We start from the raw sequence: 25,622 nt of genomic DNA on the forward strand, positions 1-25,622 counted from the left end.
TTTGCAGGTATTTCAATATAAAGTATTATTTAAACTACAAAGCTGCTCATTATTGTGTGGAATCATATTTTGCATGAATGTAAAAATAATAATCCAGAATGATGTTGGAGTTTACTTTACGTTGTATAATATTAATTACATATTCATAGTTACATGTATACTATCCAAAGTATATTTGCTATTTTTATATATATTTATTAAGCATGACCGTATTAGAGTGCCATATATTCAAGGGTAACAGCATGAAGTCATTACCTTTAATCTTCAGTCAAAGTTAAAAGCTTAAAATAAGTTTATGAAGTTAGCACTGCTGGGAATTAGTCAAGCTTGCTAGCTTTCCCAGCAAGAGCTTTTACTGCTAGATGCACAAATCATGCCAAAATCCATTAATCCTGCCATAGAAAGGCAGAAAGAAGCTCTGGTTGTTGATTTAATGTTAATGAATTGAATGGCCTTCTAAGGCTACCTGCAGAGTTTTCTAAACTGTAAAACAAATAAAGTCATTTTAAGTAACAGTACAGAAACATAAATAACTCTATTCATCTTTAAAAGAGTATACGAACTATGAAGTTATGAGATATACTGGTAACCACTCCACTTACCTTATAATACTTTATAAGTAAAACCTAATTATATAATATAAAAAAATTATGAAAATAATGGTACTTATAGTGGGGTTCAGTTATTCGGGAGCCCAGGTGCAGTAGACTTGATATTCAAGAGAATGTTAAAACACAGATCTTTGTGATAAGACTAGATTTTAATCAGCATTGACATTACGCACAGCACTCTGTCTCATGAACAGTGAAATCTATCATTGGCTTTTATAGCATATATAAGCACAACAAAATGGTTCACAGGAAAGGGTTCTATTTATACTTCTAACAACACCATGAATTTTCCCCCTGAATGCCTTAGGTCTATTAGTAGCATAAATTCATACACTACTAAAAATGATGGAGAAATGCTTAAACTTAAAAATCACATCAAACTTTTATGCACAGCGTTAAATTCTCAAAGTATTTTCTGGAGCCCTGGGGGAGGTGGGGAGAGGGGAAGGGCAGGACTTCTGCCCCACAGGTTTGAAAATATTCACCAGAACTCTGCTCCAGACAGCTCTGGATGAATTTAAGTCCTGTTTATGGATACTTGTTATTTTTAGTGAAATTTAAATGTTTTATTATTATAAAGCTACTAAAGTATATTTTGGCCGGTTTCCCTTTTTTTGGTTATCTTCTATAAGAAATCTTAGGACAAAACTCTGCCTTTTTATACATTTGCATGGTTCTCTGTGACTTCACTGTGAGCTGGGCATGCATGTCAAAGATCAGAATTTGGTTTGATAAAAAAAAAAAAGAAACAATTTTACAGGGATGTTATCTCTGTAGATTAAGCCTTTTTTATACATGGAATAAGGTTAAAACAGCAAATACACTTTAAATTGGCTGCTGTAGTTACTTGCCATAACTTTTATTGTTATAACATCATTTTGGTGTTACAATGTCAAAAATAAATGAAAATATACCTATGAAGAAGGCAAATGTATAAAGAATTAATTACTGTATTAACACATTCATAAAGTACATTTAATTCAAGTCTTGGAGATGAAAATTTGTTGTCCTTTTATTTAGGAGTATATATATATGCAGTCATGTTAGTAATTCCATAACTAGCTGAATGATCTTTTCCATTATAAGCGCAAATTTGATGGAGCTCTCTTAAAAATGCTCTTGTGGATAGGCAGAGGATAAATTAAATTTTGTGGAAGTTCGGCATTAAATGGACAAAGTATTTTTTACATGTGATGCATTAAGGGGAGGGAGAGGTGTTTTTCCTTTTTTTGGAAAATACTTTTTAATCATAGTTCAAAAATGGCTTGATGTATAAAGTCAACGTTTCTTTGATTCACAAGTCTAAGAAGAACTAATTAGTGGGAGCTAGACAGATTCATTGGGAGCTAGACAGATTCATGGAAGATAGCCATTGAGGGATCTATTAGCCAGGATGGGCAGGAATGGTGTCCCTAGCCTGTTTGCCAGAAGCTGGGATTGGGTGACAGGGCATGGATCACTTGATGATAACCTGTCTGTTCATTCCCTTTGGGGCACCTGCCATTGGCCACTGTCAGAGGACAGGATACTGGACTTGATGGACCTTTGGTCTGACCCACAATGGCCATTTTTACGTTCTTATGATTATTTTTATAGCCATGGGTGGAAATCTTGCATTTACTGGTTATGAAACCTTGAACTCCCAAAAGTTGGTAGAATTTCTAAACTCCACGGTCACAGACTGTGAAATTTATATGTAAGCACCTATGATGGGATTTTTAAAAATGGTCAGTGGTGACCTAACTCTGCTCCCAAAGAATCAATGGGAGTTTTACCATTGCCTTCAACAGAAGCGGAGTTAAGCCAAAGTAGAGTGCTTTTGAAAATCCCACCTCCTCAACTTAAGGATCTCCAAAATTATGTCTACGCTGAAATCAAACACACACGGCGTGCCCGTGTAATCTGACTTGGGCTCATGAGGCTTGGGCTACAAGGCTGTTAAACTGCAGTGTTGATATTTGGGCTTGGCCTAGAGCACAAGCTGTGGGACCCCACAAGTAAGCGTGACCTCTACACCACAATTTTATGCATTCTGAGCCCAAGTCAGCTGACACGGGCCAGTCGCAGGTGTTTAATTGCAGTGTGGACATATCCCAAAGTTCCACCTAAACTCCTGAGTGAATCTAAATGTTCTGAGAGCCAGGTAGTTCCAGTTCAGCGGAATTAGAAGCTCTGCTGGCAAAGAGAACCCAAATAGCTCCTGCTCACAGAATTTAGCTACATGAAACACTATCACTCTCCCTGTGTTGCGCCTTGGCAGTTGAAATCAGTGGATGCGCTTGAGCCAAAACATATGGTGGAGTCTATCGTGGTACTTTCAATGGAGAGCCATTGCTTCTAAATTCTTTCTCCCCTTTGGTGTAGCAGGTTCCATATCTGTTTACTTTCAGTACAGGGTTTAAATGCCATTTGGTTTTGCAGGTTTTTGTCTGAGAACACAAAGTCAGATACTATGTTGATGGGGACAATACAAGAACCTGTACAGATAGAACAGTGTTAGTGCAAAAGCTGTCTCCAATTTTGGGGACTGTATTTATTTTTATTTAATGTTGAGTAAACAATTTTGTAGAGTTTTTTTTAAATGTATGTGCTTCAGAGACAATAATGATGGGCACAGTTTTACAAGTCAGAACTAAATATACAGATCAGACTTGTCTCTCCCTTGACTAATTTTCTCACTAGGTTAACAGCTCACAATATTTCATGTCTTATCCTCCACATATAATCCACAAACACCCCGAAAACCAGAGCCCAATATGAGCCAGCCACCCTCATTCTGCTGCTCTTTCAATCACATACATCATTATAAAGTTTCTGCAGACCAAATTAGGCTATCAGTAACACCTGTGCCACCCCACTGTGTTAAGCTTATGCCCTCAGTGATGCCCATGCAACTCCATTGACTTGAAGGATGTGCTCAGGTGCAATTGTACTTTAAGAAACAATTCCACTGATGGAATGGTATCTGTCTCTCATTCAAGTTTCCCTGTATTGTCTCTGTGAAAGTAACAGAAGAAAAAAAAACAGTAAAAAAACCAACAACAACATTTTTTGTCACTGTCATCAGCATATATAAATGAATGCACACAGGCAACAGGTTTGGGACTAAAATATGACACTGTGTCAGCATGGCACATACAGCACATCATACTATTTTTGTAGCTGCTGAGCAATAATTATATCTACTTTCATTCTTTACAGAATCCTTTCAGATAACTATTATTGCTGCAAAGTTATAGGAAGTATTGTACACAAGTCTTTATAAACCAAGAGTTAATATGTTGCATCTCCATTCTTAGCAAGAGAATCAGATATATTTGAAGCAGTGAGGAGACAGATTCTACAACAAACAAAGAAAAACCCCTTACCGTTAAACTTATCGAACTTCTTTTGCAGAACTAGTTTCCATATGAAGCTACACTACAAGCTGTTTTTTATCTCTCTCTCTTCCTTCTCAAAGAGCAATCAACATCTTACCCATGCACTTATTTACAGAAGACTAATGGGGCTATCATCTTAATGGGAAAGTATGCATGTATAGTTCCAAAATATATTGTTCTTTTCAACAAAATGTTAAAGATGAACATTTCACCTAAAACAGGTGAGCATATTTAAAATCTATATAGTCTCTTGAACAATGATCTTATTACAGTGAAATTATTATTAGAAACAAAGCAGGTAAGATATTTCTCATTTTGACTATATACATGAAACCCATCTCATATATATTACAGGTAATTAGTTCAATAAAAATGTACAACTATTCATTGAGACTTTTGGGAGGATCGCTAATAACTGCTACGCTCTTTAGATCTGATGACACTTAGAAGATCTGGTAATTTAAGAATAGCAACAGGAATACAACCATTTTCAGGAATACCTGTATCCATTAAATTCTGCTCTCAGTTACCCTGGTAGTAAATCTATTGCTCTGAATTTATACCTCTGTAAAGGAGAACAGAATTTGGCCCTGTAATGTTGTTTCAGGAAATTTAGTTTCCAGTTACATGGATGCTTTAACATCTTAGAATCATAGAATCATAGAATATCAGGGTTGGAAGGGACCTCAGGAGGTCATCTAGTCCAACCCCCTGCTCAAAGCAGGACCAATCCCCAATTAAATCATCCCAGCCAGGGCTTTGTCAAGCCTGACCTTAAAAACTTCTAAGGAAGGAGATTCTACCACCTCCCTAGGTAACGCATTCCAGTGTTTCACCACCCTCCTAGTGAAAAAGTTTTTCTAATATCCAACCTAAACCTTCCCCACTGCAACTTGAGACCATTACTCCTTGTCCTGTCATCTTCTACCATTGAGAATAGTCTAGAACCATCCTCTTTGGAACCACCTCTCAGGTAGTTGAAAAGCAGCTATCAAATCCCCCTTCATTCTTCTCTTCTGCAGACTAAACAATCCCAGTTCCCTCAGCCTCTCCTCATAAGTCATGTGTTCCAGACCCCTAATCAGTTTTGTTGCCCTTCGCTGGACTCTCTCCAATTTTTCCACATCCTTCTTGTAGTGTGGGGCCCAACCACTGGACACAGTACTCCAGATGAGGCCTCACCAATGTCGACTAGAGGGGAACGATCACGTCCCTCGATCTGCTGGCTATGCCCCTACATATACAGCCCAAAATGCCATTGGCCTTCTTGGCAACAAGGGCACACTGTTGACTCATATCCAGCCTCTCGTCCACTATAACCCCTAGGTCCTTTTCCGCAGAACTGCTGCCTAGCCATTCGGTCCCTAGTATGTAGCGGTGCATTGGATTCTTCCGTCCTAAGTGCAGGACCCTGCACTTATCCTTGTTGAACCTCATCAGATTTCTTTTGGCCCAATCCTCCAATTTGTCTAGGTCCCTCTGTATCCTATCCCTACCTGCCACCGTATCTACCACTCCTCCTAGTTTAGTATCATCCGCAAATTTGCTGAGAGTGCAATCCACAGCATCCTCCAGATCGTTTATGAAGATATTGAACAAAACCGGCCCCAGGACCGACCCTTGGGGCACTCCACTTGATACCGGCTGCCATCTAGACATGGAGCCATTGATCACTACCCGTTGAGCCCGACAATCTAGCCAACTTTCTACCCACCTTATAGTGCATTCATCCAGCCCATACTTCTTTAACCTGCTGACAAGAATACTGTGGGAGACCGCGTCAAAAGCTTTGCTAAAGTCAAGAAACAATACATCCACTGCTTTCCCTTCATCCACAGAACCGGTAATCTCATCATAGAAGGCGATTAGATTAGTCAGGCATGACCTTCCCTTGGTGAATCCATGCTGACTGTTCCTGATCACTTTTCTCTCGTGTAAGTGCTTCAGGATTGATTCCTTGAGGACCTGCTCTATGATTTTTCCGGGGACTGAGGTGAGGCTGACTGGCCTGTAGTTCCCAGGATCCTCCTTCTTCCCTTTTTTAAAGATGGGCACTACATTAGCCTTTTTCCAGTCATCCGGGACTTCCCCCAATCACCATGAGTTTTCAAAGATAATGGCCAATGGCTCTGCAATCACAGCCGCCAACTCCTTTAGCACTCTCGGATGCAACGCATCTGGCCGAATGGACTTGTGCATGTCCAGCTTTTCTAAATAATCCCTAACCACTTCTTTCTCCACAGAGGGCTGGCCACCTACTCCCCATGCTGTGTTGCCCAGCGCAGCAGTCTGGGAGCTGACCTTGTTCGTGAAGACAGAGGCGGAAAAACAATGAGTACATTAGCTTTTTCCACATCTTCTGTCACTAGGTTGCCTCCCTCATTCAGTAAGGGACCCACTTTCCTTGGCTTTCTTCTTGTTGCCAACATACCTGAAGAAACCCTTCTTGTTACTCTTAACATCTCTTGCTAGCTGCAGCTCCAGGTGCGATTTGGCCCTCCTGATTTCATTCCTACATGCCCGAGCAACATTTTTATACTCTTCCCTGGTAATTTGTCCAATCTTCCACTTCTTGTAAGCTTCTTTTTTTATGTTTAAGATCTGCAAGGATTTCACTGTTAAGCCAAGCTGGTCGCCTGCCATGTTTACTATTCTTTCGACACATCGAGATGGTTTGTCCCTGTAACCTCAATAGGGATTCTTTGAAATACAGCCAGCTCTCCTGGATTCCTTTCCCCCTCATGTTATTCCCCCAGGGGATCCTACCCATCAGTTCCCTGAGGGAGTCAAAGTCTGCTTTCCTGAAGTCCAGGGTCCGTATTCTGCTGCTAACCTTTCTTCCCTGTGTCAGGATCCTGAACTTGACCAACTCATGGTCACTGCCTCCCAGATTCCCATCCACTTTTGCTTCCCCTAATAATTCTTCCCGGTTTGTGAGTTTGTTGAATTAGGAACACTATTGTAGAACCAGTCAGTGTTTTGAAGTAGATGTTAAGAAATGTAGTCAGTCAGCTGGTATCACCAGATATTACCATGTCTTTGCACCATCTGGGAACTTGCAGTCCTAACCCCAGTCTTTCAATCTTTGCAGTTATGTAGGTTTTCTGATTTCAAAAGTGACTGTCAATCACAATTTTATTTGATGTGCTTAAAAACAAAAAAGAAAAAAGAAAAAGAAAAATTGTTCATAGGGTCAGGCAACTTCAGAATCTTTTCCCCATCTTGCAATTATATTTTCTGTATCTCACAGATTGTGACTTGCATAGGAAATGATCTTCTGATCTCCATTCTTCATCTCATCTCTTAAAATGGTACCGAAGCTAACCAGACTACATAATGATTTTGGAGTAGGGCATTAGAGCATAATATGAGATAGTGGAAGAGTCTTCTAATTCAGATTTGAGGTCTTGAAAAAGTCTTCTGAAAGACACATATCCAAATACATTTAGCACCTTGTCTTGTCAATGCCTGTAAAGATTTACTTAAACTTGAAAACTCCTTTTTAAGTCTGGAATGATAACTTGCCATGCCTAGAAAACTATTCAGTTTCCCAACATAACTTTTCTATTTGCTACTTTAACTGCTTGGACAGAATAAGTATGATGAGCCATATTTGTATAGGTATTTAGGTGCCCAAAGATGCAGATAGGTGCTTTTGAAAATCCCACTAGGCACCTAGATGTCCAACTCCCTTTGAATGCAGGCATCTAAATAGATTTAAAAATCTGGGTTGAACAGTTTCTGAAGAAAAAAATATATCCATAAACATACTTATAAGATTTACTTTTATAAAGTCATATTGAAAAATTCAGACACTAAAAAATAATAATAAAAAATCCTTCATTACTTTTGCTCTTTTCAAATTTCATAATTTTAATAATTATAACTACAATATAAATAATATATATGACCATCACTACAGTTTAAATAATTGGCTCTTATCAGTTCTTACATTGAAAGACCTCAGCTGTTGAGCTTCCAAGAGTCTTTTATGTCTTCAACTGTCATGTGGAGGCGGTCTCTCCATGCATCTGGAAGCTTCATCTAGTTCAAGTTGATGGTCCCTTTGTTTAAATCCTACTTTGAAACTGCCATTTAAGAAGGAGCAGGGTCAGTGTACTTGTGCCACATCAGCTGTCCCTCATGAGCTTTAAAAGACGGTACCTTGGCCTAGAGAAGGAGACACCCGGAGTCCCCTCAAAGGGGAGTCAGTGACAGCCTGAGAAGTGAGGGTATAAAATTCCCTGGGGATTATAGTTTAGGGTGAGCTGAAGAAATGTTGTTTGTTTTACCTCTGCTGAAAAATAAAAGTGCCTAAAAGAATTTGTTGGCATGACAGAGGGGCTTCTGTAGGCTGGGGAGAAGCCCTGCCATGTTACATTGTGTTTATCAGATGTATCATGCCATCTATGGTCAAGGCCGCTTTGGTGCTGCAACAGACTAGAAATTCTGCAGCAGCTTCAGGTATATTCAAGAACTGAGGTTTTTACTGAATATGAAAATAAATATTGTCATATTAAATTAATTTTACTCTGCCCCTGAATTTTTGTACTACTCAGGCCAGCATGGTGTGACACTCTGTCTCCATCTGGCGGTGGCTACGCCACATAGAGGTTTATGAGCCTGCTACAGCCTTGGGTGAAAGAGGTAGGTCTTTTTGCTCAGGAAGTAGAGGTTCGTGCATTAAAATCCATTGGTCCCTATATATCACATTTTTGGATTGACAATATAAAATTGCATCAGGAAAGTTAACAGGGGAAGCTGGAGTTTTGGCAGCTGGGCAGAAAACATTTGGGACTTTCATCACTTGGAAAGACTTTGGACACATTTTGGGATTGTGGGATAAACATATTAACTGGATGGTTCTGTTCAAAAGATAAATGTACACTGCCAGGCCTGTAGTAGTAGTAGGAGTACCGGCTGCACCTGGTTAACAGATACAGTATTTAGATATTATGGGGATGGGTGTGACAGTAACCCAAAGATAAATAACAGTGTATGGAGACCCCATCTTAACAAGCTTTCCTCGGAGTTTGTCGTGGCATTATGTCTTGCAAAAGCCTCCAATGAATGAGCGGTTCTCCACCGCCCTTTGAACAGTGTACCCTCTCCTCCCCAGGGCTGCTCAGCCTACACAAGGGCACAGCTGACACTGTGGCCCAGATTCTGGGTCCTATATGCCACTCTTGTGGTTTCAAGGGGTCATAAAGAGGTTGGAATGACATTCCCTCCCTCCTGAATGGCTAGAGTGTGCTCTGCTCGATGGTTCTGAGCAGTGGAACAGCCCACAGGAAACCATGGGGAGGCCCAGTGGCTGCTTTGACTTTCTCAGGTCCTGTTCTGGCTTGTGAAGCAGCCCAGAATCTGGTAGTTTCAAAGACACCTTTGCCCTCCTGATGCCCTAACTTGCACGTTAGGCACTGCACAGAATTTGGCCCCATGTTCCTTTGGGAATTGTTGCTTTTGATTGTGTATCTTTTAACTTAGTTACACATATGGTTTTTTTCATACCAATTTCCTTTCCTCCAAAGTGTTCTTTGGATATTTCACAATCTCATACCAATTTCAGAATATCAAGCAGTTTCATCTAAGACCTCGCAGATAGTCATCTCAAAATTTGTGCATACAGTAGATGAATTTTGTTTCATCATCATTCTTGTGAAAATTGCAGGTCCATGTCACTCAGCCTTTTCAGATATTATGCTGTACTCTCACGGATGTTTTTTTTGTCTATCCTGAATTTAATTCTATTATTTTTTGGTTTCAAACTAAAATATTATGTCACTGCAGCTTGGTGCATCCCTGGTCCTTACAGTTTTGGACAACGTAATTCAGTACTATCAGATCCATATTCCATTTACCTGGTTTGATAATTAGATGCTACGGTTTTCAGATCTTGCAAGAACAAAGTTATGCACCATTATTAGATTTAGTGCAGTCTGAAACAGGTGCAGACTGCAACCTATATAGTTTATTAGTTATCAGAAATAAAAACCCTGATTTTATTTGTGTTGTTGCATTAACTAATCGGATGCATTTTATGTTGTACACCAAGGCAAGACTGGAAAAAGTACTTAGTGAATGTTGTATTTTTTCCTCCAATGTTCGCATCTCCATGCTGAGATCAATCTTGGAATATAATCAAAAAATTAATTGGTGCCTTCCTTAGTATCTGAATGGCTATGCTATAAAATGTTGTAAATTTCAGGTTTTTTTAAACTAAAAGAGAAAAGCACGTTTATTATATTACACAGTTAAAACATTTATTCAAGAATATCATGGTCTGATCAACACTGCAAAACCATTTTAGCAGTGTGAAATGCCAAAGTCTCTCTCTGTAACTCTCTTGAGAAACTCCACCTCACATTCATCTTCATCAGTAACGATGCCATGGAGCATAAGAGAGAATTTCCTGGACCCTTTGTTCCATGTCATCCTCCACACCTGGTGCTGCCTTGAGCTGTTTCTTTCAGGTCAGCTTACATGATCTTGAGCCATGTATTCCTGGGGTGCACTCCAGGTAATTTCCAGCCCATGGACAGTAGCAATGTGTCTGCTCTAATTGCATGTGAATGGATGGATTCAGGAGTTTGGCTGTCATACTGTTTGAAGAACTTAGTTTGACTAATAGGCTGGCAGCTGCTCACTGAGTTAGACAGTATACAAGTATAGGGAGTTACTTTGTCAGACCATTCTGTTCTAAGGATTCATATTAAACAGCATTGGTTGAAGGCATGTAGGCATCTATTGTTATCATTCCCTGTGATAGTCTTGCTGACATAGAGGAGCACTAAGGTCAGCAGTTCGGTCTGGAAACAAATGTTAATTTGACAAATGCAGCTAGTGGAATCCCACACAATACCACATTATGCTATCCTCAAAGGAGGGGTAGATGGATGAGGCATATTCTGTACATAATTGTAACTTGGTTTCACTCTGTTATAGCTAAAAGATATATTCCATGTAACTGATGTAAAGAGTGCTCTTATAAGATGAAGGAATGGAGACATGATGCTTTGCTGGGAAAGAGGTTTTTTCCTCTATGAGCCCTTGTTATTATTCTCTTGTGTTTTCCACATATAACAGATACCTCATTTATCAAAATCCTATTGTCACCTGACAATACACAGAATGTTTACTTTAACTGGTTTAATCTATATTAACTTATGTTTTGTACACACACACCTCTTAATGCCGTCGTTTAAAACTCTGAACACTTTTAATGCAGGAGCTGTATATTCTGAAATAGTCAAAACTGCTAATGAATATTATTTATAATTACTGTCATCATGTACTTAAGCAATTACTCATTTACCAGGTCTGTTTGTGTACGCAGCAGATGGTGTTGTTTGGATAAAGAATGAATCATTTCCCCTAGAATAGGCACACAATGGCCCAACAACAACCTTTGCAATAAAACTAATTGTGATGTATCAAGAGTCTGACCCTCCATGAATAAAGTCAATGGAGTTTTGCTCTTCATTTCACTGGAAGCTAAACTGGCTCTTAATCAGTTATCATAGTTTAATCTGTTCTGATAAAAGCAACAGCATGTTAAGAGCATGAAGTGTTGTACTATCTGTTTTGTTTCTCATGTAGAGATACGACATTGTGCATAATACCAACCAGTGAATCTCAATATTACAAAATCCTTGTGAAATTTGATGCTCTTGTAGCAGTACCCTATGGCCAGACATGCAGAGACACAGAAAAACATGACCATAAGATGCTATATTGTCGATCAACAATAAATGGAGAAAACAGACTACATATAACTCCAAGCTTACATGATTTGACACAGATTTTCTATAGACTGCCATGCAAGGCAAGACAGGTGAGCCACTAATGTGTGAAGAAATGTGATTCTGATAATTCTATTGGGCTCAATACATCAGTTTATGATACTATCACAAGGGCATTTAAGTGTCATCCATAAAAACCTGCTGAATTTTTTGTTAACGCCACCAAGAAAAAGTCACTATCAAATACAAAACCAAGTCCCATCTGCCTTCAGTTACCTAATTATCTGCATAGATGTCCACAAACATTTGTGGTGATACAGCACAACTGTTTTTAGGCAGAAGTCTGCATCCTGACACAAACAGCCTAAGGACAGAAGACTGATACTTGGCTGTATGTTTAAGATCTTCTCAAGAATGAATCTGACTTTTGTCTTGCCTCAGAAAACCATATACTCTGCACAGGAACAACAGATAAGTAACTTATTCCCTCTTTAATGGCACATTTTACTCTATAAAGTAGCAAAAGTACTAACTTAATTTTTTATATTGTGTTTTAAAGTTTTTCTGTCATTCAATATTCCAGGGCTGTACATAGACTGTACTTATTGTTGTGAGCTTTTTTGTCTTTATTTTTTAGCAATACCAATTTTGCACACAAAGTTAGTTCCTTTAGTAGAAGCATAGAACAAAGGAAAAAAGTCTGACCTGGTATAACTCCACTGAATTCCATGGAATTACACACAGGAATGAATCTGGCTCTAGGAAAGATAGGAATAATAGTAAGAGGCAAATATGGCTCCACTGGGAGCTCTTTAATAACCTGAAAATCAAAAAGGAATCCTACAAAAAATGGAAGTATGGAGCACAAAAGAATAGCATAAGCATGTAGGAACAAAATCAGACAGACTAAGGTGCAAAATCAGTTACACCTAGTGAGGAAAATAAAAGGCAATAAGAAGAGGTTCTTAAATGCATTAGGAACAAAAGAAAGATGAAGAAAAGTGTAGGTCCCCTACTTAGCAGGGGACAAAAGCTAATAACTGATGACATCAAGAAAGCTGAGGTGTTTAATGCCTATTTTGCTTCACTTTTTACTAAAAAGGTTAATGCTAGCCAGATACTCAGCATAGTCAATATTAACAAGAAGGGGGAAGGAATGCAAACCAAAATAGGGAAAGTACAAATTAAAGAATATTTAGACAAGTTAGATGTATTCAAGTTGGCAGGGCCTGATGAAATTCATCCTAGGGTACTTAAGGAACAAGCTGAAGCAATCTTGGAACTGTTAGCAATTATCTTTAAGAACTCTTGGAGGATGGGTGAGGTTCCAGACGACAAGAGAAGGGCAAACATGCCATTTATCTTTAAAAAGGGGAACAAATAAGATGTAGGGAATTATAGACCAGTCAGCTTAACTTTGATTCCTGGAAAGATAAGGAACATAATCAATATGTAAGCACTCAGTGGATAATGGGGTTATAAGGAAGAGTCAGCATGGATTTGTCAAAAGGCTAACCTCATTCTGGGGTGTAGTGACAGGAGTGTTGTATGTAAGACATGGGGTGGGGGTAATTGTCCCATTCTACTCGGCACGGGTGAGGCATCAGATGGAGTTCCGTATCCAGTTCTGGGCACCACATTTTAGGAAAGATGTGGACGAACTGGATACTGTCCAGAGGAAAGCAAAAAAATTATAAAAGGTTTAGAAAATATGACTTATAAGGAAAGGTTAAAAACTCTGGGCATGTTTAGTCTTGAGAAAATAAGATTGAGGGGGGACCTGATAGGTCTTCAGATATGTTAAGGGGCTGTTAAAAAGAGGATGGTGATCAATTGTTCTCCATGTCCATTGAAGGTAGGACAAGAAGTAATGGGCTTAATCTGCAGCAAGGGAGATTTAGGTTAGATATGAGGTAAAACTTTCTAACTATAATGGTAGTTAAGCTCTGGAACTGGCGTCCAAGGGAGATTATGGTATCCCCATCACTGGAGGTTTTTAAGGACAGCCTAGACAAACACCTATCAGGGATCACCTAGGTTTATTTTGTCCTGCCACAGTGCAGAGGGCTGGACTTGATGACTTCTCGAGGTCCCTTTCAGCTTTACATTTCTAAGATATGATGTCTTTTTTATCCACTCCCTCTAAAGATTTACTTTAAATATTTCATCCAAACAAACTGTCATAAATATAAAGGGAAGGGTAACCACCTTTCTGTATACAGTGCTACAAAATCCCTCCTTCCCAGAGGCAACATCCTATTACCTGTAAAGGGTTAAGAAGCTCAGCTAACCTGGCTGGCACCTGACCCAAAGGACCAATAAGGGAACAAGATACTTTCAAATGGGGGGGAGGGGCTTTTGTTTGTGCTCTTTGTTTACGTGTTTGATCTCTCTTGGGACTGAGAGAGGCCAGACAGAAATCCGTCCTCTCCAACCCATCCTAATCCAAGTCTCCAATATTGCAACTAGTACAGGTAAGCCAGGCAAGGCGGCTTAGTTTATCTTTTGTTTTATGTGAATTTTCCCTGTGTTAAGAGGGAGTTTTATTCCTGTTTTCTGTAACTTTAAGGTTTTGCCCCCAGATCCTCTGTGTTTTGAATCTGAATACCCTGTAAAGTATTTTCCATCCTGATTTTACAGAGGTGATTCTTTTACCTTTTCTTTAATTAAAATTATTCTTTTAAGAACCTGATTGATTTTTCATTGTTCTTAAGAGCCAAGGGTTTGGGTCTGTACAAATTGGTGAGGATTGGATTATCAAGCCTTCCCCAGGAAAGGGGGTGTAGGGTTTGAGGGGATATTTTGGGGAAAGACATCTCCAAGTGGGCTCTTTCCCTGTTCTATGTTTAAAACGCTTGGTGGTGGCAGCATACTTTTCAAGGACAAGGCAAAGTTTGTACCTTGGGGAAGTTTTTAACCTAAGCTGGTAAGAATAAACATAGGGGGTCTTTCATGCGGGTCCCACATCTGTACCCTAGAGTTCAGAGTGGGGAAGGAACCCTGACATAAACCATGAAATTTTTCCAGTTACAAAATTTTAAACACACACTTAGTCCTCATATTAGCGTTCTCTAGCCAATTAAAAATTCTTTACTCAACTTTTGAATTCAAACAAGTTTTAATCTTGTTCTAAAAATGACTATGCCTGCCCCTGTTCTTCTTTACGAGAAATGTTTTATGTTTCTTCAAGAATTTATTCAGTTAGGGTCCAGTTTTTCCTCTGGCTTGTGCCCAGGATGGAGGGTGCAAGTATATCCCATGCACTGGCCAGAGACAACAGAAATCCTTGCATTCAGGGATGCATATTACTCCAAAAAGGGCACAGATGAGGTAAGGCCATGCACCCTGAGGTGCTCACAATCCCTTCACATACTACTCTTGGGGTGATGTAGTTTTGCATTAGCCTCTATTCAGGGCTGGGCCTAAAATGATACAATTTGAGCCCTGTGTATTGATCAAAATTTCCCTTTTCATAGTCCTTCCTGCCTCATTCATAAACAACCAACAGCAATACTGCAAATGTCCACTCTTCCCTCTTCCACAAAATGCAGGCCTTGTCTACACTGGGGCCTACCAGCCAGCAAGGGAGCCATACTGATGTTACTGTTGAGGCTACACCAACATCACTGTATGCCAACACCATGCACTGTAGACACACAGAACTAATGGCATAAAAAACTATGATTTGCATCACTGCTTACCCTAAGAATTTGAAGCCAGGGTAAGCTACACCACTGCAAGCCAGTTTACTCCAGTGCAGCACCATATAGTCCTCCTTCCAAGACACATGTCTTTTCTCTCCCCATAACACACTTTTGATTTCTCTGTTGACCTTTGTGTAACCACATATGCTTATTCTAGGTGAAATTCAGAGTAATTGGGCGGCATGTGGGGAACTCTCCAGGTGTCGGAATTCACAAGTTTCTTGGTTTAATGCTGGAACTGAGGCCACATCCCTCAGTACCCCCTACAAAGGCATTCCCAGCCACTGGATCTGCACCCCTCCATTGGTCTGCTCCCAAATCCTCCTGCTGCTGCAACTGTTTCAGAGCCAGTGCAACAGGTGCCTCCACGATGCACAAGGGGTGTGGTGTCACAACCAGGACGAAGTTGGTCAGACCTAGCGGCTGGAGCAGGAGTTGGGAGTCAGCCGAGTCTAAGGCAGGTCAGAGGGTGAACCAAGAGTCAGGTGTCAATCAGGTTACTAGGAGATGAGGGTTGTGCACCAGGTTACAGAGAGCAATTGAATAGCAAAGTCAAGGATAAACCAGGGTCAGAAGCCAGAGTCTAGGCTCTCTCACAAGTAGGATCTGAAGCAGAGGAAGGCAGGCCAGGTTATTGCTCAGACAGCTCTCCTTCATGGCTTCCTAGTTTAAGTACTGGTATTGCCCAATCATCAGGTTGTCAGGTTCTGCCACTCAGGTCCTGCTGGGTGGTACTTCTGGCCTATCTCCATGCCCCTCCCACTTCCGAAATGCTCCCTGCGCCAGGGACTGCAGGGAGAGAGGTGTAAGAGCTAGTTATGCTGATTCTAAATCCACTGGCTACTTGAGGGTGGTTTCAAACTCCTTTGCAGTGTCTGAACAGCACAAAGGGAGCAGAGACAGGTGGTGCCGCAGTCTGCTCCAATACTCATTAAGGGATTAAATAGTAGGGGCCAAAGTTTAGACCCTGATTCCTCCATAATGCGGAACCATCAGGAGTTTCATGGCCCACTTGCTTGCAGAAGTTATACAAATGTTATACAGAAGTTATACAACTTTCTCATGATGTAGAAGGTTCCCTTCTGAGGTGGCTTTATAATGGATGTAAGTGGAAGCCAGGCCCTAGGGGTGACATTCAGAGAGGTGCTACAAATGCTCAGTGTTCCCTTACTGCTTTCTCCTCCAGTCCAGTGCTAGTGTTCCTCTCTGACAATTATCCAAGGGGGATTTCAGAGAGGTCATGCAGGCCAAGAAAGGATCTCTTGGTTAACAGCAGAACTAAGAGTGGTCCTCCCAGGCAAACATGGCAGGAGGGTGAGAGAGAGAGCAGGGTGGTGGGGGAAAGCAATTGGGAGATTTGGAGGCAATTATACCCACCCTCTGATAGAGGGTTTGCCAGCCATTTGTTACTCAGAGTTGCAATTTAAGAGCAGTGAGACTACTTAGTTTTCAGTATGACCCTTTCATTTCTAAGTGGTGTGTAGCCAGGAGATTGAAAATTTTCTTTACAATATGGAACACAGTGCTCTGATATTTGCCTTTGTCATCTCACAATTAGATTACCATAACATACTATATCTGGGGCTTCTTCTTAAATTAATTTGGAAGCTGATGCAGAAGGTGCCAAATCACTTCTTAAATGAGTATCTAACTGTGTGCATATTATACCAATACTCTGTGATCTGTATTGGCTGCCTGTTCATCTCTGGGTGGAGTTCCAGGTGACAGTTTTGACCTACAAAGCTCTAACTGGCCTAGGACCTGACTGCTTGAGAGATTGCCCCTCTCTCTGTGCCAGACGGTCACTGCTGCAACCAGTGGATGTGCTCAAGCTGAAGCTTTCTTAATATAAAAGGAAAGGGGATTGTGGCAGGGCATTTTCCATGAGAGCCCCATTGCTTTGGAAATCGTTCCTTGCTCTCTGGTCCAAAATAGTCCAGGTTTGTTGCCCTTCTTTTTATTGGGCTTTTGGGAAGGGAGATGTTGCTTGAGAGTGGTATTTAAGGAAGGTGGGGTATTTTTCTTTATTTTTTTCCTTTGCTGGGAGCTCTAATTAGCTACTGTCACATATGTGGAAGTTGCTGCTGGTTTTGTCTTTCTTTGGTTGAGTTTAAAAATAATTGTCAAGGAAAAACAGAGACTAGGATAGGTGTCTTTTGTCTGTGGTTATCATCCTGATTCATAAATAATGTTAGGCCCCTTTGACAAAGGGTGCATTTATTTCTGTTCTAAACCCTACGGGCCTTATCCTCCTACTGCCTGCCTAGTGGAACTGCACAGAGGTTACTCCTGCCTTGTACGTAAACTGTACAGAACATTTAATGTTAATCCTCTAAGAGGGGATAAGAATGTTTTGAAGATGTCCCTTCATTTGGAAGGAGCTAGAGTATTTCTTCTATAGTTGAAGGCTATGATTAATCAATTTGATATGCCTAAAACATTGCACCAAATTCTGCTCTCAGTTACATTAGTCTGAGCCAAAGGAGCAACTCCATATTTGCAGTAATGTAACTGAGAAGAATCTGACCCACTGGAAGGAAACAAACAACCTTAAGTTGTATGTAAATGATCTGTAAAGAATTCAGAAAGCAGTGCATGTGAATGAAGAATTCTTTTTGGAGAATAGACAAGTAAAAAAGAAAGCATTTTGGCTGCAAAATTGGGTAGTGGTTTTAAGCATTTGAAAGACAAATGACATTAGAGAAAAGACTGGGTTAACAAGGGAACACTTGAAGAAAGTCTAATCTTATCTGGCATGCTGACTAGGAAGGTCAGCCCAGTGCACGCGTTCTCAGCTGGAGTCGGGCTCCCTCTGCCAGGCCAATTGTCCTCTGCACTTCAGATACCAAACCAAACTGAAGGTGCCTTCACCCTGCCAGCTCCTTATATTCCAGCATCTTAAAGAGAGTTTCCTTTTTCCTGTCAACTTATGTATAATTTCCTTATGCTACAAAGAAGGGAGGTTGTGTGTGTGAGTGCCTTTTTTTTCCTCTCAGAGTAGCACAAGGCTCTTTAGAAAGCAGTGTAAAGACTCATTCTTTAGTACTGTGTTCCCAGCCAGTAAGAGTGAGTCACTTTTTAAAAGAAGCTTTAATTTGTATTTTATTGATTTTCATACTCATCCTTCTGTAAACATGAAGAATGCAATTATGATCTACCTGTTTATATTTTAATACTAAAAAAATTCCTATTAAGAAATATAAAACATTTGTGATTTAAAATACACTGTGAAAAATTCCAGTTTGTACACACTTCTAGTTTATATATATGTACATATAAATGTCATGAGCAAAATTTACATAGGGGAAAAGAATCTGAACAATTTTCTTTTCAGAGTAGGTATTTAGGGCTAGATTCTAATCCTGATTTCACTGCTGTAAATCCAGAGTAACTCTAGAATCTGGTCCTCAGTCTATTGAAACAGTGAAATTATATTAGCCACCTTTCTGGGCCAACTTTCCAATTGTCAGTTTAAATCATATAGTAGCCATTTATTTTATTTCAGTTCGAGGACAGCAAGAATTGTTTAGCATGTTTGAAATCTGTAAACAAGTATTTCCTGAAGATAAGCAGGTATTTTACTAGCCGCACCACACCTGCACATTGTCAACTGATCTGGAGGTTGCAAGAAGACTTATAAAGGCTTGCTCTTGCCTGAGACGCTAGTCTGCTATTTGATCTCCTTGATATCCTGGAAGTGATTTCAATTTATCTCAGACCATGAGGCACACAGGACTGAGTTTGTATCATAGGGTGGGGAAAAAAGATAAACAGAAAAATGTGTAAGCTTATTCAAGGATCATAGTGGGAGGAAGGGGTTTTAGGTTTTGTGTATTCTTTTAATAAATATTACCATAGCCCTTTTTTGTAAATGTCTCAGCAGTTCAGTTTGTTTCTGGGAACATAATTCTACTACTTTTTAAAGATTTCAGTATTTTTAAACTTCAAAATATTCCAAATTCAGTCCTTGGAAATTTTCCATGTCCTTAATAGCACATATTGAATATATTGTTGTGGGAAATGAAAGAAGGATATCAGAATTTGTTTAAATGAGAATGTTGTAACCACTGAAAAGATTTTTTGATCTGTTTTTCATCTATTTTACCAGCACAAATAATTTTTTTCTTAATTTCAAAACTAGTTTGCCTTAATGTCAGACGGCACTTCTGTGAAACACTAGGCAAATCAAACTTCTAATTGACATATGCCTAGACAAATTTATAATGTACGCAGAGTTAAATCTTAATTTGATGCAAATAAAACTTAATAAATGAATTTATGAAGCAAATCATAAAGGAACAAAAGCAAATTATCATACTATCTATATCTAAAATACAAGATTATGAAAACAGTAAAAGGCCTGTGCCTGCATTTCTCTTGCACTCACACCTCTCCACTGAATTGACTGACAGTTTAGGTGTGCAAGAAATGCAGGATTTGTGCTCCTTGGGTAGAATTGCCATTTGTAATAATTTTACCTTTCCCGCTGTGGAGATAGATTACCAAGAACATATAAACTTCTTATAGTTATAACTTAAAATTGTATCACATAAGTTTAAAAAGCAGTTCTTCAGTTAGCGTGTTAATAAACCAATTCTTAAACTTTGAAGTTGGCCAGATTTTATTTTTTAGATTATCAGTTATTTTGGAGATGATGGGTGGTTGCATGATTAAAACATAGAATTGGGAATCGGGAGTTCTGGCTTCAGTTCTTGGCTCTTTCACAAACTTTCATCGTGACGTTGGGCAAACCACTTTCTGCCTTGGCTTTCCTTTTCATTGCAAAAATTCGGGATAATACTTCACTAGCTCACAGTAATGGTATGAGGCTTAATGGGAGTTCCACGTGTGAAGGACTTACAGATCCTGGCTCTTAGTGTTCGCTGTAGTACAGTATACTACAGTGTTCGCTGTAGTGTGTTTGCTTTAGTGTTCACTGTAGTACATTGATAAGAAAGTGACATATTCTTAACTTGCAACTGAAGTCCCTATGCTGCCCTCTATCAACACATGGAATTCACATTAACATCAATAGGAATTGTGTACATGCATTTAGCAGATTATGTAGGTTTAAGTATGAAAAATATAAGTTGAACTTAAAAAAATCAAATAGCATGTGATATAAAATATACAACTTTGAACAACATCAAAAAGATTATTTTTATAAGGGAGGGGAGAATTGCTATGTAAGTGGGAAATGTTGAATTCTGTAGCTGGGTCCTTCTGTAGACTTCATTAGCTATACAGCAATAGCACCATAGCACAGTGTGCACGGCTTTCAGTCACGACAACAAACTCATCTCCTGTATCTCAAAATACAAAGTTCAGGATACCTGAACAACCTCTTTCTGTCCATTTTTAATTTCCATTTTCCAATTTCTGATTCTCATCAGGAAGTCACTATCTCTTTTTCTTCATCTGGTAAACTATTCAGATAAGATAAGGGGGTGGAAATATGACAAAATAAAAACTTACAGTGGATAGTACTCCTGATTATGTCTATTACCAGGTCAAATATGTATAGGAAAGGATCTAATAATAACACAGGTTTCATAGGAGGGGAGTTAGTGTAAGGGTTTGGACTCAAGCAATCAGCATGTTTTGGGGGAAGAATTATTGTAATTAGTGAGAGTAAACATCTCTGTTTTTCAGCAAAAGAACTATGAAACATAAAATCTGGCTGGCAACTATCAAATGAAAAACACTTTTGTAGCAAATATGCATGTTTTAAAATTTGTCATTGCTTATCCACATAAAGAAAATGAGACATGACAGTTCTTTGTTTACACAGGGCCGGAGGTACTCCACTGCATAATTAGGCAATGTTTTATCAATCAAATGATGACAGTCCTGAACAAATGGTAAGGACTAGTGTCACACTTTTTAAACAGTCTCATTAATGACTTTCTACAGGACTACTGGAATAATGCATATAGATTGTCTTGGTCCTTTAAAATTCCTCCTTTCCTGCACGGTATTTTCTACCCTTCAGGACGTATTCCATTAAATAACAGTGAATTAATGAAAAAACCCTAGGAGACCCTTCCTGCAAGACACGAGGAATTTTAGAGGGGTAGCACCATTCTTCGAGAAACAGATCAGTAGAAGGTTTCAGAGTAACAGCCGTGTTAGTCTGTATTCGCAAAAAGAAAAGGAGTACTTGTGGCACCTTAGAGACTAACCAATTTATTTGAGCATAAGCTTTCGTGAGCTACAGCTCACTTCATTGGATGCATACTGTGGAAAGTGTAGAAGATCTTTTTATACACACAAAGCATGAGAAGGATTTTTTTTTTTTTAAAACAGCAGCAGTCCACAGTACCAGCATTAACATCATCATGCTCAGCTATGCTTTCCTTTTTCACAAATTAGTTAAGAAACAGGCCCTCAAGAAATGGGACACTTTTCCCAGTTTTAGCATTTATCCCATCAAGCTAAGTATTTTATTTCTGTCTTTACTACATTCAGAATAGTTACTCCAATTATGACTCTTCAAAGCACACAGTAAGCATCAAAAGCTGTTTCTCTCTTATACTTCGAGCCCCAGCCTGCTCCTTTTGAAGTCAATGGCAAAATTCCATTTGGCTTCAAGACTATACCCTTATTCAATATTGTATTGTGTATATGAAAAGTTCTGTTTTATTATAGAGTATAAACTGTCATTCATTAACAATTATCCTTGCTTCTTAAAATATGGCAATTCACTCTGAAAAGTCTAAATTTACTCTAAATAGTACAATAAACTAAAATGAAATGGTCATAATAAGTAATGATCTTAATAAATAAGAATCTTAATATGAGGCAACTTAACTGATGTAGTGAACAACACTCTAGTAGGCTAACAAGCCTCAGCTGGTAGAAAATAGTAATGTTCACATTTTTAAATTATTTCAATGTCAGAGCAATTTTAAAAACTTGTGTATTCCTGTCAAGTTAAATTTCGGAAACACAATAATTGAACAAAATCTGTTTTACCATTACTTGAGACTACATCACCAAATTTAAACTATAGCCAGAGCTCTGCACAACATACATTTAATATGCATATGCATATTCTTCTTTTCAAACAAACCATTTTGTTTCTTTTATCAAAGCTTTATTTTCACTCAATTTAGCTCCCTCTCAATATATGTTTATTATTCACACAGCATCTCTTACCTTGTTTGTGTTACCAAGTTTCACCGCCCATAGGTGAAGGGGAAAATTAATTCAGAATGGTTCCTCCCCCCCCCCCCCACCACTTGAAGTTTGGATTGGTAATCCCATCAAAGCATCTTTATGGTAAGGAGTATGTCAACAGGAATAAAAAAAGTATGGATAAACACATTCAGCATCAGATATACTGTATCCAGATGCAGAGAACTTGGACTCCTCTGTAAAAGTACATACTCAGAAATGAAGACAATTTATAGTCAGTAAAATTAGTGCCTTGTACTAATCGATTCAAAACACAAAAATCAAGACAAGCAAATCGTTCAAAAATTTCCCCTTGTACCAACTCCTATCCTCAAGCCCAACACAACTCAACACATACAATAGCAAGTGTACAGTCTTTGATTTATCTGCAAGCAGGTAAATAGAGACTCAGTTGAAATGTTCAAATCAGGCGAGTATCTCTTGTCATAAAGACCAGGGCAGGGCTAGAGGATCTGACATAAAGTAATAAGTATCTGACATATGAACAGCTCTTGTACTTCCAACCACCTGTTTCAGCACAGGGCTAGTTGGATCAGGAACACGTTTAAACTACTGTTTCCTCCGCATGTTCTGGGTGACGGATTTATTTGTTCTGAATGACAGAAAACAGCAGCGCTGTATTTGAATGTTAGCGCTGCATTTTACCCGCTCTCGCTGCTTTATTTTATTACCTTTCAAAACCCTCGACAGATCAGTTAAAGATTAAATCGGCAGCACTTCAAAGCCTTGTCCCGGGAAGGCAAAGGTAAAGTTAACGTCCGTGTAGCTCTAATCCAGGTTTTGCTGTTGCCTCACTTTTAATTACCCAATAAATGGCACATCATATAGCAATCCTGTAAGTAAATCAGCCCGTCTGGTTTGGGTAACGCTAGGGCAGACCGACGTCTCTAAACGCTTTATAACCAATTTCTTGATTAAAAGGCGATTAGGAACGAACTGAAGTGGTGGCTGTGGAAATGGATTCCAACTGGTCAGCCCTGGAGCAAGACAGTGATCGGGAGCATCGCCTCTGGAGGCGGCTGTCAGCAGGCTCGGGTCAGCGCAGAGAGGGCAGGCACAGCTGGGCTTTCACAGCGCTCTCCTGAGGGAGCCGCTGGAGCGGAGCCGCTCTCCGCCGCCTCCCCAGGTGCGCCATCGGCCTCCGCTAGGCTGAGCGCCCACCTCGCAGGCAGCTCCCCGGCGGTGCCTCGCTCCCCACCCTTGCAGCCAGGGGCCGAGCGCCAGCTGCCGGTCCCCACCCCCCGCGGTCCCCACAGCGGGGGCGGCCACTTACAGGTAGGAGGTGAAGAGGCTGAGGTTGGTGGGCACCGCTGTGAGCCCCCGGTCGGAGCAGTCCGCCCTGAGGAGCATCCCGTCCTGCTCACACTGGCACAGAGCCGGGCAGCCCCTCTGCCGCCTCCCGGCGGGGCTCGCCAACCCCCCGCTGCTAGCCCCAGGCAGCCCGAGCAAGCAGAGCAGGAGCAGCGCGCTGGGCGGGCAGGAGGTGTCCATGGTGCCAGCGGGCGGTGGCGCTGGTAGCCGCTGGGCTCTGCACCGCTGTCCTGTAGGGCGCTGTTTTCACCCCGCGGCTCAACCGGAGCCTGGGAAAGAAGCTGCCGCAGCCCCAGCTGCCGCTGCCGCTGCAAGGAAGGCGCCTGCCCTGGCGCGGGGAGCTGCTGCTGCTGCTGCTCTTGCAGCCGGAGCCTGGCCTGGAGCGCGAGCTGCTGGAGCCCGAGCTGCCGCCGGCGCGCTGCGCTCTGGAGCAGCATCTCAGTTTACACGCTGTTTTAAAGAGCCGCAGCCTGCCCCGCGCGCCCACTGACGCCGCCCAAGCTTTGCCCGCGGCCGCGCTCCTGGGTCCTGCCAGCGCCTCTGGGAGTTCAGGAGGGGGAGGGGGGCGTTCTTGGCCTCTACCTGCCGCGCGTGCTGCCTGCGGAGCGCGGCAGGCGGTGCACAGAGCAGGGCCAGTCCTGGGGAGCGGCGGTGGCGGGCTGGGCCTTGGAGCGCCAAGGCGTGCGGGGCAGCCCCTGCCGGCGCAGCCCCAAGGCGAGAAAAAGGAGAAGGGCAGGGAGCTGCTTGCAAACCAGGCAGTGCCGCCAGGTTCCTCCTGGCTGCCACGTGCCGCCTGTGCGGCGAGCTCCCCCAGCCTTAGCTGGGAGGCACTGGCTGAGAGCAAAGGGGTAGTATTGGGAGACCATGTTCCCGAAGTGACTAAGCCTTTTTGGCTCCTTTGAGTTTTTACCCTTAGGTCTTATCCAGTATTTAGAGGAGATCACACAAGGGAGGCTTCTTGGGAAGTTTAATTTCACATGTAGTTGGCCTTGCAGTAAAAAGCACATTCTGAGGACAAAAAGAAAAGGAGTACTTGTAGCACCTTAGGGTAGACTGAATGCATCCGATGAAGTGAGCTGTAGCTCACGAAAGCTCATGCTCAAATAAATTGGTTAGTCTCTAAGGTGCCACAAGTACTCCTTTTCTTTATGCGAATACAGACTAACACGGCTGCTACTCTGAAACCTGTCGTTTTGAGGACAGTTTGACTGGCCTCTGAAATGATTTCAAGTCAAATGCCACCACATGGCTCCAGCTTCTGACAGCGCATGGGACCCTCCTCCTCCGAAGTCAGACAATCCCACAAAATTGGGGACAAGCAGCCTGTATGTGTTGTTATTATTATTTATTGACTGATACTTCGGCTTCATGGGTTAGCACTGCAGAGATAAGTAATTTTCAAAGGTAAAAATGATATAGGGTCTGGGCTGTGTAGAAATGTGGCACATATTGGGCTTGAAATGAAAGACATTCCTCATTCTGGGGGACAGTTTAGTGGCATGTCTGACCTGATCAGACCAGCTGAAGTAACACTATACTTACAGACAGAGCAGGCAGTTGTCTAGGGCACTTTAGTATCTGATTAATTTGAGTGGCTACAGGCTTTGAGGGGTGTCCATTTACCAGTTGTCATAGGACAGGAAAGCTTGTTGCACCAGTCTGTAAACTAGCATCACC

At 40.9% G+C, this 25,622-nt stretch overlaps 1 protein-coding gene across 1 annotated transcript in view; it reads right to left on the reverse strand.

The window, feature by feature from the left end:
- The window catches only part of LGR5 (leucine rich repeat containing G protein-coupled receptor 5), a 127,988-nt gene extending 103,385 nt beyond the window's left edge, over positions 1–24,603 (reverse strand). Inside the window, exon 1 of the mRNA XM_048835781.2 lies at positions 23,908–24,603. Coding sequence (XP_048691738.1) covers positions 23,908–24,125 — 218 coding nt within the window. The 5' untranslated portion in view covers positions 24,126–24,603. The remainder of the gene's footprint in view (positions 1–23,907) is intronic.
- Positions 24,604–25,622: the final 1,019 nt, after the last annotated feature.

The sequence above is a fragment of the Caretta caretta genome, chromosome 1, assembly GCF_965140235.1.
Source record: "Caretta caretta isolate rCarCar2 chromosome 1, rCarCar1.hap1, whole genome shotgun sequence".
In the NCBI taxonomy this organism is placed as follows: domain Eukaryota; kingdom Metazoa; phylum Chordata; order Testudines; family Cheloniidae; genus Caretta; species Caretta caretta.